This window comes from Neoarius graeffei, chromosome 25 (assembly GCF_027579695.1).
Source record: "Neoarius graeffei isolate fNeoGra1 chromosome 25, fNeoGra1.pri, whole genome shotgun sequence".
NCBI lineage: Eukaryota > Metazoa > Chordata > Actinopteri > Siluriformes > Ariidae > Neoarius > Neoarius graeffei.
In genome coordinates, this window is record NC_083593.1 from 47,206,866 (window position 1) to 47,222,992 (window position 16,127).

Here is a 16,127-nt window from a genome sequence, read left to right on the forward strand (position 1 = left end):
ACAGTCAGTACATTTTTCTTCACATGTTCTGGACAGAGGAGTTTATGCTTTCCAGTTTCTTGGTAATATGACAAGCTGCAGGTTTTTTTGTCTGTTTAACTGGAAGACAGAGATAAACCTGCACAGCACTCAGTAGAGTGAATACCTCCACCAAGCCACAATTCTGAATATCCAGCTGTTTACTATCTTGGCCTTGGCCATCTGTGTTTTTGGTTTCAAGACACATGCCCTCAGGAGCATTGAGGGGGTGCGTTGGTATGGCCGTGTCTCCAATGAGGAGCTCTACAAGAGGACTAACCAACCAAATATCCTCCACACCATCACACAGTGCAATATTCGTTGGCTCAGACACATCCTGAGCTGCACAGAAGACCGTCCTACAAGAGCCATTTATGAGTTTGATCTGCCAGCAATGGGATGGAGATGTGCTCACAGCCGACCACACACCTGTTGGAATGATATCATTCATCAAGATCTCCAGCAGATTAATTTGAGGCTGGAGAACATCCCAGCACTGAGCCAAAACCATGAGAGATGGTGGAGTTTGGTGGCACTGGTGGGCTTAGTGCCATGCTGGCATGAGGTTAAGGAGGAGGAGGAGCTGTTTACTATGTTTACAGTGGTGCTTAAAAGTTTGTGAACCCTTGAGAATTTTCTATATTTCTGCATAAATATGACCTAAAACATCATCAGATTTTCACCCAAGTCCTAAAAGTAGATAAAGAAAACCCAGTTAAACAAATGAGACAAAAATATTATACTTGGTCATTTATTTATTGAGGAAAATGATCCAATATTACATATCTGTGAGTGGCAAAAGTATGTGAACCTTTGCTTTCAGTATCTGGTGTGACCCCCCCTTGTGCAGCAATAAGTGCAACTAAACATTTCCGGTAACTGTTGATCAGTCCTGCACACCGGCTTGGAGGAATTTTAGCCCATTCCTCCGTACAGAACAGCTTCAACTCTGGGATGTTGGTGGGTTTCCTCACATGACCTGCTCGCTTCAGGTCCTTCCACAACTTTTTGATTGGATTAAGGTCAGGACGTTGACTTGGCCATTCCAAAACATTAACTTTATTCCTCTTTAACCATTCTTTGGTAGATCGACTTGTGTGCTTAGGGTTGTTGTCTTGCTGCATGACCCACCTTCTCTTGAGATTCAGTTCATGGACAGATGTCCTGACATTTTCCTTTAGAATTCGCTGGTATAATTCAGAATTCATTGTTCCATCAATGATGGCAAGCCGTCCTGGCTCAGATGCAGCAAAACAGGCCCAAACCATGATACTACCACCACCATGTTTCACAGATGGGATAAGGTTCTTATGCTGGAATGCAGTGTTTTCCTTTCTCCAAACATAACGCTTCTCATTTAAACCAAAAATTTTGGTCTCATTCATCCACAGAACATTTTTCCAATAGCCTTCTGATTTGTCCACGTGATCTTTAGCAAACTGCAGATGAGCAGCAATGTTCTTTTTGGAGAGCAGTGGCTTTCTCCTTGCAACCCTGCCATGCACACCATTGTTGTTCAGTGTTCTCCTGATGGTGGACTCATGAACATTAACATTAGCCAATGTGAGAGAGGCCTTCAGTTGCTTAGAAGTTACCCTGGGGCCCTTTGTGACCTGGCCGACTTTTACACGCCTTGCTCTTGGAGTGATCGTTGTTGGTCGACCACTCCTGGGGAGGGTAACAATGGTCTTGAATTTCCTCCATTTGTACACAATCTGTCTGACTGTGGATTGGTGGAGTCCAAACTCTTTAGAGATAGTTTTGTAACCTTTTCCAGCCTGATGAGCATCAACAACGCTTTTTCTGAGGTCCTTAGAAATCTCCTTTGTGCGTGCCATGATACACTTCCACAAACGTGTTGTGAAGATCAGACTTTGATAGATCCCTGTTCTTAAAATAAAACAGGGTGCCCACTCACACCTGATTGTCATCCCATTGATTGAAAACACCTGACTCTAATTTCACCTTCCAATTTACTGCTAATCCTAGAGGTTCGCATACTTTTGCCGCTCACAGATATGTAATATTGGATCATTTTCCTCAATAAATCAATGACCAAGTCTAATATTTTTGTCTCATTTGTTTAACTGGGTTCTCTTTATCTACTTTTAGGACTCGTGTGAAAATCTGATGATGTTTTAGGTCATATTTATGCAGAAATATAGAAAATTCTAAAGGGTTCACAAACTTTCAAGCACCACTGTACACACATATCTGGATTTGCATCAAAATCTGATCAATTGTTCCTTGGCCCATGGTTCACCTTTTCTCCAAATTTCATCAAAATCTGTTAATTACTTTTTGAGTTACATTGGGAACAGGCAAACAAACAAATGGAGGTGAAACCTTAACCTCCTCCAACAAAGTCGGCAGAGGTAACAAAGAGAGGCAGGTTTAGAGCTGTGAGGAACTAACTTCCATAACATTAAATGTAACAAAAGTTAAAAAAACATGACTTATTATACAGAAGAAGAAGAAGAAACCTTTGTCACATGCACACTTCAAGCACAGTGAGATTCATCCTCTGAATTTAACCTATCTGAAGCAGTGAACACACACACACACACACACACACACACACACACACACACACACACACACACACACACACACCCAGAGCAGTGGGCAGCCATACTACAGTGCCCGGGGAGCAGTCAGAGGTTAGGTACCTTGCTCAAGAGCACTTCAGCCCAAGGCCACCCCACGTTAACCTAAACCTATTAATTTATTCATTAATTAATGTAAAATTCTATTCATTGGCAAATCACTGTGGTGTAAGAAGAATGCATCACTTTGTGATGTGCTGTTATTGGAAAATAATCAACTTCGGTGGTAAGAGTAACTCTACTTATTACATCACTCATCATCCTAATATACTCTACTGTGTTTTATTCCTTGCTTATTCTTATATAATCATGTTATATGACACACATAATAACTTAACCAATGCACAATGACACCATGATATTAACTATACAGTCGAGTGCAAAAGTTTTCCCTTAAGTTCTCAGTGAAAAAATTTTAAATGGTTTATCTACAAAACATTCAATTATGTTTAATTATTGAGAACCCATAAAGAACTAGCATAAATATTCCAGTAGGGCGGCACGGTGGTGTAGTGGTTAGCGCTGTTGCCTCACAGCAAGAAGGTCCGGGTTCGAGCCCCGTGGCCGGCGAGGGCCTTTCTGTGTGGAGTTTGCATGTTCTCCCCGTGTCCGCGTGGGTTTCCTCCGGGTGCTCCGGTTTCCCCCACAGTCCAAAGACATGCAGGTTAGGTTAACTGGTGACTCTAAATTGACCGTAGGTGTGAATGTGAGTGTGAATGGTTGTCTGTGTCTATGTGTCGGCCCTGTGATGACCTGGCGACTTGTTCAGGGTGTACCCCGCCTTTCGCCCGTAGTCAGCTGGGATAGGCTCCAGCTTGCCTGCGACCCTGTAGAACAGGATAAAGCGGCTAGAGATAATAAGATGAGGGAATGAGATGAGAAATATTCCAGTAATGGACATAAGATCAGGACTGCCTTTTGATCCTCTCAGAAGTTTATGTCCCCTTCAACACACACTAGTTAATAGATTTAAATGTGCTAATGATTTAAAACAGTCAGCACATGTGTACTTTGTTAAATCTTAAGGCAGGAAAAGTTCAAACAGGGTGAATCTCTCGAGCAGTTTACCTAATATTTAACTCTCGAGAGAAGTACTGACCTTACACAGAGCTGGGGAATAAAATGATCAGCTGTGGTAATCATTATTCAGAAAAGCAAGAAACACACACACACACAAAGACACACAAAGACACAAGCAAAATTAACTGCCAAAGAAATTTAGAAAAATCCAAAACAAACAGCTGGAGGCATAAAAATCCTCATAGCCAAGTGAAATAAAATTTGCCGTCTGCATTGTATTGAGTATTATCATCTTGGCCCAGTTTGTTATTTGTAATAATGAAGGAATGGCTTTAAAATAAGATCACATATAAACACAGGATATGGTGCCAATAGGAACTTATATGGAGCGTCTGTGGAACTTTGTCTTCTTCTTTCGGCTTCTGTTAGGGGTTGCTACAGCCAGACTTTGTAGTACTCGAGTCCGACTTGTACCATAATTTTAAGGAGTCGTGACTTGACTTGTACTTGAGTACTGATGACTTGGACTTAGACTCGGACTTGTGCATTAACTGCATTCGGACTCGTAAATTAGAGACGAGGACTCTGATTTTTCCTTTATTTTTCTGTAACATGCCATAATAATTTGGCATAAGATATTTATATCTACATTCATTTTTATACTAATTTCGTGAAAGAGAATGCACATTCACCTGTTCATATGTCATGTTCAGGAACAAACCAACGTTAATGGCGCTAAAACGCCTGGAGAGAAGCCCCTGGGATTGTCCGCTTTGCTTATACAGACTTCTCGTGCAGTGGGAAAAAATGCACTGCTATGTGTTCCATGTGTAGAAGAACTATCGAGGAGACGACGGGGACGACCTCAAATGTCAATCATCATTTGGCAAGACTCCACCCAGAGAAGGAAGTGACACGCTATGTTCATTGCTCTGTTGATAGCGGGGTTTGCTTGCTGAGCGATGAACTAGCTAGTGTTAAGCCTCTCTCATATTATTTGCCTTGTTGATAGTGGGCAGGGCTTGCTGAGCGATGAACAAGTTTTTTATCTGTTGTCTATTAACTAAAATGGGGCAGTCGAGCAGTAACGTTAGTCCAACACAGTAGCAGAGACACTTTGACATAAAGGCAGCAACAGCCACCGTCAAATGGTGCGGCTGGAGTCTTGTTCTTGGACTCGACTCGGACTCGACTTGAAATGTTCTTTAATGATTTGGATTTGACCCAGACTTGAACACTGGGGACTCGAGACTGGACTCGGACTCGAGGTTTAGTGACTCGACTACAACACTGGCTACGACAGATTATCATGATCCACATGTTTGATTTAGCATAGGTTTTACATCAGATGCTCTTCCTGACGCAACCCTCCCCAATCTATCCAGGCTTGGGACTGGCACTAAGTATGCACTGGCTTGTGCAATACCAATGGCTGGGTATTTTACCTAATCTGCATGTCTTTGACCTGTTGGAAGACACCGGAGCACCCAGAGGAAACTCATGCACACACATGGAGAGCATGCAAACTCCACACAGAAAGGCACCCATCACTTGTGAGGTTCAAACTCGGATGGAATGTCTGTGGAAATATAGGAACTTAGATACTGTTTGTACAAATATCAGACATAAATATAAGATGTTCCAGTCCCATTGGGTTAAGCTGCATTTTTTAACAGTTCAGCAATTTTCATTTGACTTTCTTCTGTGTCACAGCTGCTTCTCAAATCTGGTTTTCATGCATGACAATGAAGTGACTACACACACACACACACACACACACACACACACACACACACACACACACACACACACACAAAAACAAAAAAACATTCTTTCTCTCTCCCTCCCTCTGGCTTCCTCCCTTATTTTCTTTTCTTTTCTTCTCTTAGATGTGTGTGTGTGTGTGTGTGTGTGTGTGTGTGTGTGTGTGTGTGTGTGTGTGTGTGTGTGTGTGTGCGCAGTGCAGCCGTGCAGCTCTGGAACATCTGGTGCTGCTGGTAAAAAGGTTCTGTTTAATTCTGCTGAGCTCAGTCTGACCTTTGACCTCTTACAGAATGCATTTATATTTAAAATGCAACTTTATGGCCAAATTTACTTTTATAATGAGCCTGGATATAAAGCTTGTGATGATCATGCGCTTTTTTGTTATAAGAAATGTGTACTTTCTTGACACTATATCCTTGGCTATCTATCTTGCCTACCTGTATGTTTATATGGTGTTATAAGCTCTAATAATGCGTAGTGTACTTATTAATTACTTATTAATGACTTGTTAATTCACTACAAGTTATAAGCCTGTTATGGAAGAAGTGCTGCTCTTCATCAGAGTCTTGATGTCGTTAGTGTTCTGATTGATATTCAGCTTAATGCATCTTCAGTGTTTATTATGTGTTATACACTGTCCATTTTTATTGGTATAGCAACAATTTGCACATCAGTTTTTTCCATATCAAACCCCATCATCTGTTCATTAATAGCCTTTGAAAGTACTTTATGGAAAGAAATAGTGGCACAATGGTGCAGTGGGTAGTAGGCATGTCATGACAAATCATGTGATAATGAAATACGATACAAATTTATGATGATTCAATTCATGAAATTAAAAAATGAATCACAATTATTATCAGGCTGCGTAATCGCTTAGTTTTTCCAAGCTGTAATTGTGTTGTTTAGACAGCAGAGGGCACAATAATGTATAATAGTGGGAATACCTGTGACTTCACTGTAGGAGGAAGTGACACAGTTCTAATGCTGTGAAAACACACAAAAACAGATCTAAAATGGAAAAGAGCTGCTGTGTGATTGTGTACAAATAGATTTAACAAGAAACAGAGCTCTATTTTTACAGACTGTGGAAAGATAAAGAAAAGAGAAGCAAATGGAGGTAGTACAAATGTTCATAAAAATTTTAAGAAAAGGCCTATTTGTTATGAACATTTTACAATTTTAATAAAAGGAATATTTTAATCAATAGGCTATTTAACAGTTATTCCACCAAATCGAGCTGTGCATGAGCTGATAGCCAACGAGGCATGTAGCACCGAGTTGGCTATAAACCATGTACAATGAGATTGAGTGGAATAACTGTTTTATTCTATCCACATTCACTGGATTTTGAGAAATGGAGCAATTTTTGTAATTTTTTTGCAAGTTCGATAAATAAAATCTTTATACAAAATGTCCGACAAAATCATTTCTGCTTAGAATGTAAACAAATCGGCGAAATGACAGTAGCAATTTGTGAAAAATAAAAAAAGATACGTTCTTACCATCAAATGCTTTTATTCCTTATTTTGTTGCTTTTTTGTATTTTTGGGGGGTTTTGTTTTCGAGTAGAGTTTTTATTTCGTCCTCGGTTGGTTCAGCAACACGCTCCGCCAATTTGTTTTTCTCTACTCACAGTATATGAGCTGATATCCTAGTAGTAGAGTAGCCAATCAGAGCGCGCGATTGGTCATATCTAGTGAATGTGGATAGAATAATATATTTTACTCCAACCTTTACAAATGTGGGCAAATAATTATTGTTGGTTATTAAGAAAATGAAACAAAAGGTTTTTTCTTTAAATTTAACAAAAGGAATATTTAAGTTGATAAAGAATAGTAAAATGTTGGATTTTTTTTTTTTGTCCTTCAAAAATATCATGGAAAAATTTAATTGTGAGCCCAATATCATGAATCGAATCATTAATTGGGTGAATCGTTACATGCCTAGAGGTTACTGATGCCACCTCACAGCTCCAGGGTCCCTACTTTGATCCTAATCTCAGGATTTCCTTCAGGTACTTCAGTTTCCTCCCAACCCCAAAAAATATCCTCCTAAGATCCACTCACTGTGACCCTGACCAGTATAAAGTGCTTACTAAAGATGAATGAATGAATATGGAAAGACAAATACTTTCACAACTTATAGTCATAATGAAACTGATATTCCTCTCCTTCTGTATTAAAGAATAAAACTATTTAACATAATATACTTTATTACAAGTAAACATGATGATTCTAAAGAACACCTAAATAATGAGTTAATTATGTTCTAAAGAAACTGTTCAGATAGATAGATAGATAGATAGATAGATAGATAGATAGATAGATAGATAGATAGATAGATAGATAGATAGATAGATGAATAAACACTCAAATCCACTGACATTAAGACATTTTTAAGGTTAGGTGAATGAATTGAAATTTCATCTGTGCTGTATGTTGAGCATGTATAGCATATTTGACAATAAACTTGACTTGAAATGGGTTCATTAAGAGCAAAGTGTGAGAGATAGAGCAGGAAACAGCGCCCCACGTGTTGCAAAGATGCCATTACACCAACCAGGACAGCTACAATAACCACAACAGTCCCTCTGGTGTTCAGTGTTTACATTCACTTGAAGCAGCCAAGCAGGTGGATGGGAAACGTTAATTAGACTCTCTGTGGAAACTGTGAACACTAATTATTGTAACTGCTCTAGTATATCAGTATAATCATTCATTAATTGTGATATAAACATATCTAAACACATCCGGGTCACTTGTCTGAGTTCAATTTTGTCTGTAAATAAAGTCCTTATAATTTTTTAAGTTTGGTAAAAACTGCATTAAATGTGTTTCAGAGTCAATATTGATCTCATGATAATGATAGTGTGATCTTTATTACTACTACTACTGCTATTATTATTATTATTATTATTGTTACAGTATTATTATTTCCTCTTCACATGCTGATCTTTGCCAGTTTTAGCCAAGGAGTGATAACAAATGACCAAGGGTCCTGGGCATTCATTCTGTCTCCACAATCAGGTTTCAAGCACTCTTCTCAATATCCTTCCTGTTCCAAGCAGTGTTGTCTTCTGTAACATCGATGTTGCCATTTTAATTCCAAGCTTTTCTATACATTTGCTGAAGTCAACTTTTACACAACCAGGCGCACCTATTCTATCTATCTATCTCTGCAGTGACGTGGCTGCTCTGACGGCTTCAGCCATCAAAATCTCTAGGGAAGAATTACAGTAGTGGTTTCCCATTTCAGCAGGTTTCCTGTTGCCTTCTACTGGATTATTATAGAGGTTTTCTCCTCTCAATCATTCACACACACACACACACACACACACACACACACACACACACACACACACACACGGACAATTTAGAGTAGCCAGTTAACCTGACTGTATGTCTTTGGACTGTGGGGGAAACCGGACCACCCAGAGGAAACCCATGCAGACACGGGGAGAACATACAAACTCCACACAGAAAGCCCCCATCAGCCACTGGGCTCAAACCCAGAACCTTCTTGCTGTGAGGCGACAGTGCTAACCAACTGCACCACCGTGCCACCCCAAGCACACCTATTACCACTGGGATAACCATTACCTCTTTTATCTGCCAAAGTCTAGCTATTTCTCTCCTGAGATCTTGACATTTCTCCATTTTCTTAATTTCCTTCCCATGGACCCTGGAATCACCTGGGATTACAATATCAATAATCTTGCACACTTTTTTTTGCCCTTCTTTTCAATTACCACAACGTCCAGACTTCTGGCTTCTATCATATGGTCACACTGCACATTTACATCCCATAATATCTTGACATCTTCATTTTCGAAAACACTCTGTCTCATGTTCATACCATTTTCACTGTAAAACATTTCAAATTGGTTTAACTTGGAAATGCAAGTTCACTCAATTTGATGATTATCTTTGTTTCAACTCAGAAAAAAGTCTCAATTCGTCAAGACAACTAAGTAATTCAAGTCCAACCTTTGAAAACTTGCACAGATTAGTTCAAATTAAAACACTTTTCAGAGCTCATTGAGTTAAAGAGAAAAAGTAAGTGGACATAACTAAACAAGGCTGAAATGTTTTACAGTGTTTCCTTTCTTTCCAACTTATTATTATTATTATTATTATTATTATTATTATTATTGATCTAATGATTTATTAGGTACATATATACTTTAAAATACCTAATAAGTTAATGAATCAATATAGATATACTGTAGGACGGAAGGTGACACAAAGACACCCCTCATAATACTCGCAGTGTTCTTAAATATACCTTCAGAGCTTTATTTTTTACCTTAATATGTTTTTTGTTGCTGATATTGTATGATGTACGACGGACCCCCATAACTTATAGGATTGCTTTCACTGAGAAGCACACATGTGATGGTGAGTGCAAACTAAGTACCTTTTGAAAAAAAAAATCACGATAACAATATTTTGCAATATCACAGAATCGTGAATATTGCAATGCACTGAGTCAACGATTATCAGAAAGGCTCTAACACACACATACCTGTACAGTACATGTGCTCCATAATAACATTCTGTTTGTATTAAATTTCTATACTGCATTTTAACAGCCACTGGTCTCTCCTGCCTCATTTCACCTCACACTCACCCGAGTGAAACAGATGTCTTATGTATTACAGGGTAATTAATCATGACATTATGACGTGACAGGAGGAAACTCACTTATCCAAGACGAAGTAGAGGTCAAATCCACCGTAACATGAGGGTCCGTAGCTCTGTCCAGCACCGCCTCCAATCAACACAAACATCAACACACATACCTGAACACAACACACATACATTATTCCAGCATGGAGAGAGAGGTGAGAGAAAAAATATTGAGTGCAGCTCTGAGAAGGAACGTGTGTGTTTGATTCCTGCTGCAGCTGCTCATAAAGACTGAAGAGTTTAGAGTTTATGAAGGACTGGGAGGAGAGAGAGAGAGAGAAAGAGAGAGAGAATAACAGAGAGCACGTGAAACTGAAAAATAAAGGAGGAGGAGGAGAGAAACAGATAGCACATGGAACTGGAGAAGAAAGGAGGAGAGAGAGAGAACACTGGTATGGGCAGTGAGATCAGAAACATACTATTTCTAGATTTGCTTGTGCCTAGAAGTATGCTATAAGATGTAGATTTTTTTTTGTAATTGATACAAGCTTTGCCAAAACGTATATAAAATTTCATTAAATATACAGTACTGTACAAAAGTCTTAGGCACATGTAAAGAAATGCCGTCGACCAAAAACGGCTTAAAAATAATGAAATGAAATGTTTCAGTATTTAAAAAAATATTATAAACAGTAATCAGTAAACCATAATAAATGAAACAAAGTCGATATTTGGTGTGAGATGACCCTTTCCTTTAAAAAAAAAAAGTCTCAGGTACAGTGATTGCAGTTTTATAAGGAAATGAGCTGTAGGTTTTACTGAGCATCTTACAGAACCAGCCACGGTTCTTCTGGACACTTTGACTGTCACACTCGCGTCTTCATTTCTTTTTTAATCTGAAAAGTGATCTCTTATGGAATACGCTGCTCAGATAGAAACTTTTTTTCTGTAACGTCTAATTTTGGAACAAATGTTTTTGTACTGACTCGATAATGTAGACGTCCATCCATCCATCCATCCATCCATTATCTGTAGCCGCTTTATCCTGTTCTACAGGGTCTATCCCGGCTGACCATGGGCCAGAGGCCGGGTACACCCTGGACAAGTCGCCAGGTTATTGCAGGGCTGACACATAGACACAGACAACCATTCACACTCATATTCACACCTACGGTCAATTTAGAGTCACCAGTTAACCTAACCTGCATGTCTTTGGACTGTAGGGGAAACCGGAGCACCCGGAGGAAACCCACGCGGACACGGGGAGAACATGCAAACTCCACACAGAAAGGCCCTCGCCTGCCGCTGGGCTCGAACCCAGGACCTTCTTGCTGTGAGGCGACAGCGCTAACCACTACACCACCGTGCCGCCCAATGTAGACGTCATGAAATAGAAATCTATCACAAAGTTTGCATGAAAAAAACAGAGGGCGTAAGACTTTTGCACAAGCCAGAGTTTCTAATCTGAGCAGATATTTTATTGAAGCTGTCTTGCAGAGTCAGGAGAATACAAGTGTTCTAACTTGAACCCAGCTTTAAAATAACTCATTAAATTGTTGAAAGTAGATTATAACATATTGAACTTGTTGCCACAGATTTTGGGGATTGAGTCAGTATCTGAAATACCCGTGGCCACTGCTCTGGGTATGTGTATGTGTTCATTGCTCACTTGCGTGTGTGCATGTGTGTGTTCACCGCTTCAGATGGGTTAAATGTAGAAGAGGAATTCTGCTGTGCTTGAATGTACATGTGACAAATAATGTCTTCTTCTTCTTCTTCTTCTTCTTCTTCTTCTTCTTCTTCTTCTTCTTCTAATATCATTAACCAAGAACTCAGTTTCACTACAGTTGCTTTCATAACACTTTCCGAAAACTGACCATGGGATTTCTGCACCTTCTTATACACTTAGCTAATTTTTGCTAATATTTAAAACAATACTTTTATACAGTATCTCTCTAAATGCCTGTACTGCATAATGTTCCATTACTGGTCATTTATTTTCATGCTTTCTGTGTATGTTCTGTCCTTTCGTCTCTGAACCCTGAATCCTCACCACTATCATGTTCATTTTTGGCAGCAGGTTTTCCCAAAATCAGTAGGTTCACTATACTTTGGCTGAGCGAAATTAACTGTTTGGAAATATTTCAGGTTAAATTCTAGAGTTAGAGATGTTTTGGTTTTTGGCTGAATTTGAGCTCAGGAAAGCAAACACACAACATGCTTGGTGTTTAAGGGATAGGAACACTATCACTATATGTAAGGAGGAAGTAAGGACTCCAAGTGAACATCTGCCGTGAATGATTTCGCTAGCTAGCCAGGAGCCATTAAGTCTTTTAAGTAATTTTTTCAGTGGTCTCAAGTCATGTTCCCACTTTTGGACTCTGAAGAGATGGGAACAGAGAATATAAACTCATACTTCTCTGTCCACTTGTTGTTAAGTGGTATATTTTTGTTTTATAATTTTTAAACAAGCCATTTCATCAGTTAGTTACTCAGACCAGGAAAGGTAAAATAAATGAGAATCTATGTAAGGGTGTGAAAACATTCCCAGTTCTTACCTAATGTCTCGAGCCTCTGGTTTGATGAGCTGCCTTCAGTTAAATAATTAACATAAACTCACGAGACTGGAGAAATCACAACAGACACTGCAGTGTTTCATGTGTAAAAAAAACTACAGTTGCTGAGTTATATGTCCAATCTCTTTTTCCCACACGTACCAGCTCTGCTTCAGTCTTTTTTTCATGTACACAGTTCAGTCTGCTGAAACACCCAGTCCACAATCGCCAGTTGGCAGCTGGGACTAAAAGACCAAAATGACACTGTAATTACACTTACCAGCCTTCCATTGGTCTTGCCATATTGGGAAAGGTCAAAATTGCATCACAATTCATGGCTAATGTGGTTCACGGCTAAGTTTTAACAAGTCAACTAACGATGAAAGCATACATGTCAACCTTTGGTCAATCAAACCTGTATAACCAACCTCCAAAATCCGTATTTCCCTTATAAAATCCTTATAAGATGCAAATTAAAATAACTTACCTAAAATTTGAATGATAATTAACAATGATATATCCAAGTTACTTTTTATTCAATATTAATAACAATAAACCTTCAGAATGAATACAAAGCTCCAATGTTTGACAAAAACACAAAGTGTCACTCTAATGTTCTGAATTGTACTCCATGACAGCTTTTTTAGCAGTCTGCACCAATACCTCACGAGGCTGCACGTCACAGCAAGTGTCTGTGTTGACCTTGCCGGAGTGCCCATTCAGAATCTTTTCAGTCGCTAGTGAAAGTCGCTCAGGTGGAAATACGCTTTTCAAACAAAATGTTACTTCCCGGTTGGCGGGATTCTCGCAATGCGGTGTGCGCATGATCAAAAGTGGAACGAAGTCTCGCTACCACAAGATAGCGCGCGATTTCATAAGACTCTTTACTGGCTGGCTGTGCTGTACAGTATGTTTGTAAATGTTATGCGCTCTTTTATCATCGTGGGAATTGATTATAGCTCTAAATAAATATTGAAGTTTTTTTAAAGAATCCGTATAACTTTATTTGTACGCCCGTATACTACGTTTATTGAATCAAATCCATATAAAATACGGACATTCCGTATAGGTTGACATGTATGTGAAAGAGAATTTCACAGCATTTTGAATATCCTTTGCTGTGTCCATCTGTTTTGATTAGTCTTAGCTGATATCACAATGGGTTTCATGTAAGAGAAATCAAATGTGAATTAAAGGAATATTTCAGTAAGATTCAACTTACTCGTAATCTGAAGTAGCTGTAGCAAATGTGAGATTACTACAAACCAGAATTCTGGCATGTTCTTATGGACTATTTCTTAGAAAACACTGTTTGGTCAAAACTCATATAATGGATGTTGAGGTCTGAATAATCATTAAGGGTGTAATGCAATCCCACAATCTGTATCTGTATTAGGTTTAAATTTGAAGTGGACATGGCTTTTTTTTTAAATTAAGTATGAACACTGTTCTGACCATGTTATGCTACATTGACACTGACCAGGCAGTTACTAATGATGCTGTAAGTCCTTTTGCTGCAATAGTTATTTCACGAAATTGAGTCATACATGAGCTGATAGCCGACGCGGTGTGTAGCACTGAGTTGGCTATAAGCCATGTACGATGAGATTGAGTGGAATAACTGTTTTATTCTATCCACATTCACTGGATTTTGAGAAACAGAGCATTTTTATTTTTTTGCAAATTCGATCAATAAAATCTTTAGACAAAATGTCCAACAAAATCATTTCCGCTTAGAATGTAAGCAAACCAGCGAAATGACAGTAGCAATTTGTGAAAAATGTGATAATAATAATTCCTGAAAAATACAAAAAGATACGATCTTACCATCAAATACTTTTATTCCATATTTTGTTGCTTTTTTAAAATTATGTTTGGGGGGGTTTATTTTCAAGTAGAGTTTTTATTTCATCCTCAGTTAGCTCAGCGACACACTCTGCCATTTTCTTCTTTGGGGTATTGTCAAAGGCCTTCCCGCAGCATTCATAGCACGTTTGGCGGCGCCGATCTCCATTTTGTAGCCTCTTGCCTATATTACATTGCTAGGGTTACAGTGGGGGGCTAGTCCTCTGGTAACCACAAGAGTTTGACTCCCCACTCGCATCTGTATTGCAGCGTGCCTTGCCAGATGGCAGTAGGCACCATTTTTATGATGGTCTTTGGTATGACCCAACCGTGAGTAGAACTCGTGATCTCCCGATCGAGAGGCGGACACGCTAACCACTAGGCTGCTTGCTGGTATTTGGGGTATTGTGGTGGTTGGCAAACCACCTTAAAGGTGCTTTACCGCCACCGACTGGGCTGAAGGGTGGAACAGGAGATGGGGGGGGGAGCTATATTCTTTAAGCTATTTCTGTTTCTTTTAAATACTTGATAACAAAGTGATATATCTGATTTGATCCACGTCGCCATTTTGTTTTTCTCTACTCCTGGTATATAAGCTGATAGCCTAGTAGTAGAGCAGCCAATCAGAGCACACGATTGCTCATATCCAGTCAATGTGGATAGCATGAATAAACAAACAAACTTCTGTATATCCATCCACTATACCATTTATCCATCAGGGTCACAGAGGATAAGTGCATTGAGTGTAATTACACCCTGGGCAGGTCGCCATTCTATTGCAAGGGCAACACAGAGACAAACAACCATTCACACTCACCTACATACCTACGGCCAATTTAGAGTAGCTGGTTAACCATGTCTTTGGACTGTGGGAGGAAACTGGAGCACTCAGAGGAAACCCATGCAGGCACAAAAAGGACATGCAAACTCCACACAGAAAGACCACAGTGACTACAAGGTTCAAACCCAGAACCTTCTTCCTGCGAGGCAACAGTGATAACCACTCCGTCAATCCATATAATGAATTTGTATTCAGCCACAGTACATCCCTAGTAAACATATAACATACACAATTATATAATACAAACTCAAAAGTGTAACCATTAAACTTTTGCACAAAATGTATTCGGATGAGACAGACATGATGGAAAGTGTTTTTAATCCACATTTCCAAAAGAAATACAGTAAAAAGAATGCAAGAAAACATTGTCCAAAAACACGTGTTCCCGGTGAACATTTAGGGAAAGAATTCAACAACTGCCCACAGATGTTCATTAAAAGTGAGTTTGGAGTAAACTGATTTTTTTGTTCTTGTCTGAGTACAGGGAAAGGGGAAGCTTTTAAATTCCACATACACTGTTGTAGATAGAGATTAGACCACATAGACAGCATGTCTGAGCACCTTTTGAATCTCAAACTGTTTTGAATATATGGAGGACCCCAGACCACAAGTGTGCCACTTGGTACTGGGAGACACACACTTCACTGACTTGGTTGACAGATCACTGTGCACAGTGTAGATGTGAGCCGATTATTACAGGGAGCGAAAGAGAACCACACCGGAAACACATACACACATAATACACACATAATACAGGCAGAAGACTGAATAAGAGACATGGTGTGTGTGTTCTCAATCAGTACATTACACAAAAACTAAGTTTGTTGTTTAATACTGTATGATAAAT

At 39.2% G+C, this 16,127-nt stretch overlaps 1 protein-coding gene across 2 annotated transcripts in view; it reads right to left on the bottom strand.

The window, feature by feature from the left end:
• antxr1b (ANTXR cell adhesion molecule 1b) overlaps nucleotides 1-10,305 on the bottom strand; it is a 76,441-nt gene extending 66,136 nt beyond the window's left edge. For both annotated transcript variants that reach the window (XM_060908330.1, XM_060908329.1), the window contains exon 1: nucleotides 10,115-10,305. In XM_060908330.1, coding sequence (XP_060764313.1) covers nucleotides 10,115-10,233 — 119 coding nt within the window. In that variant the 5' untranslated portion in view covers nucleotides 10,234-10,305. The remainder of the gene's footprint in view (nucleotides 1-10,114) is intronic.
• Between the last annotated feature and the right edge of the window lie 5,822 nt (nucleotides 10,306-16,127).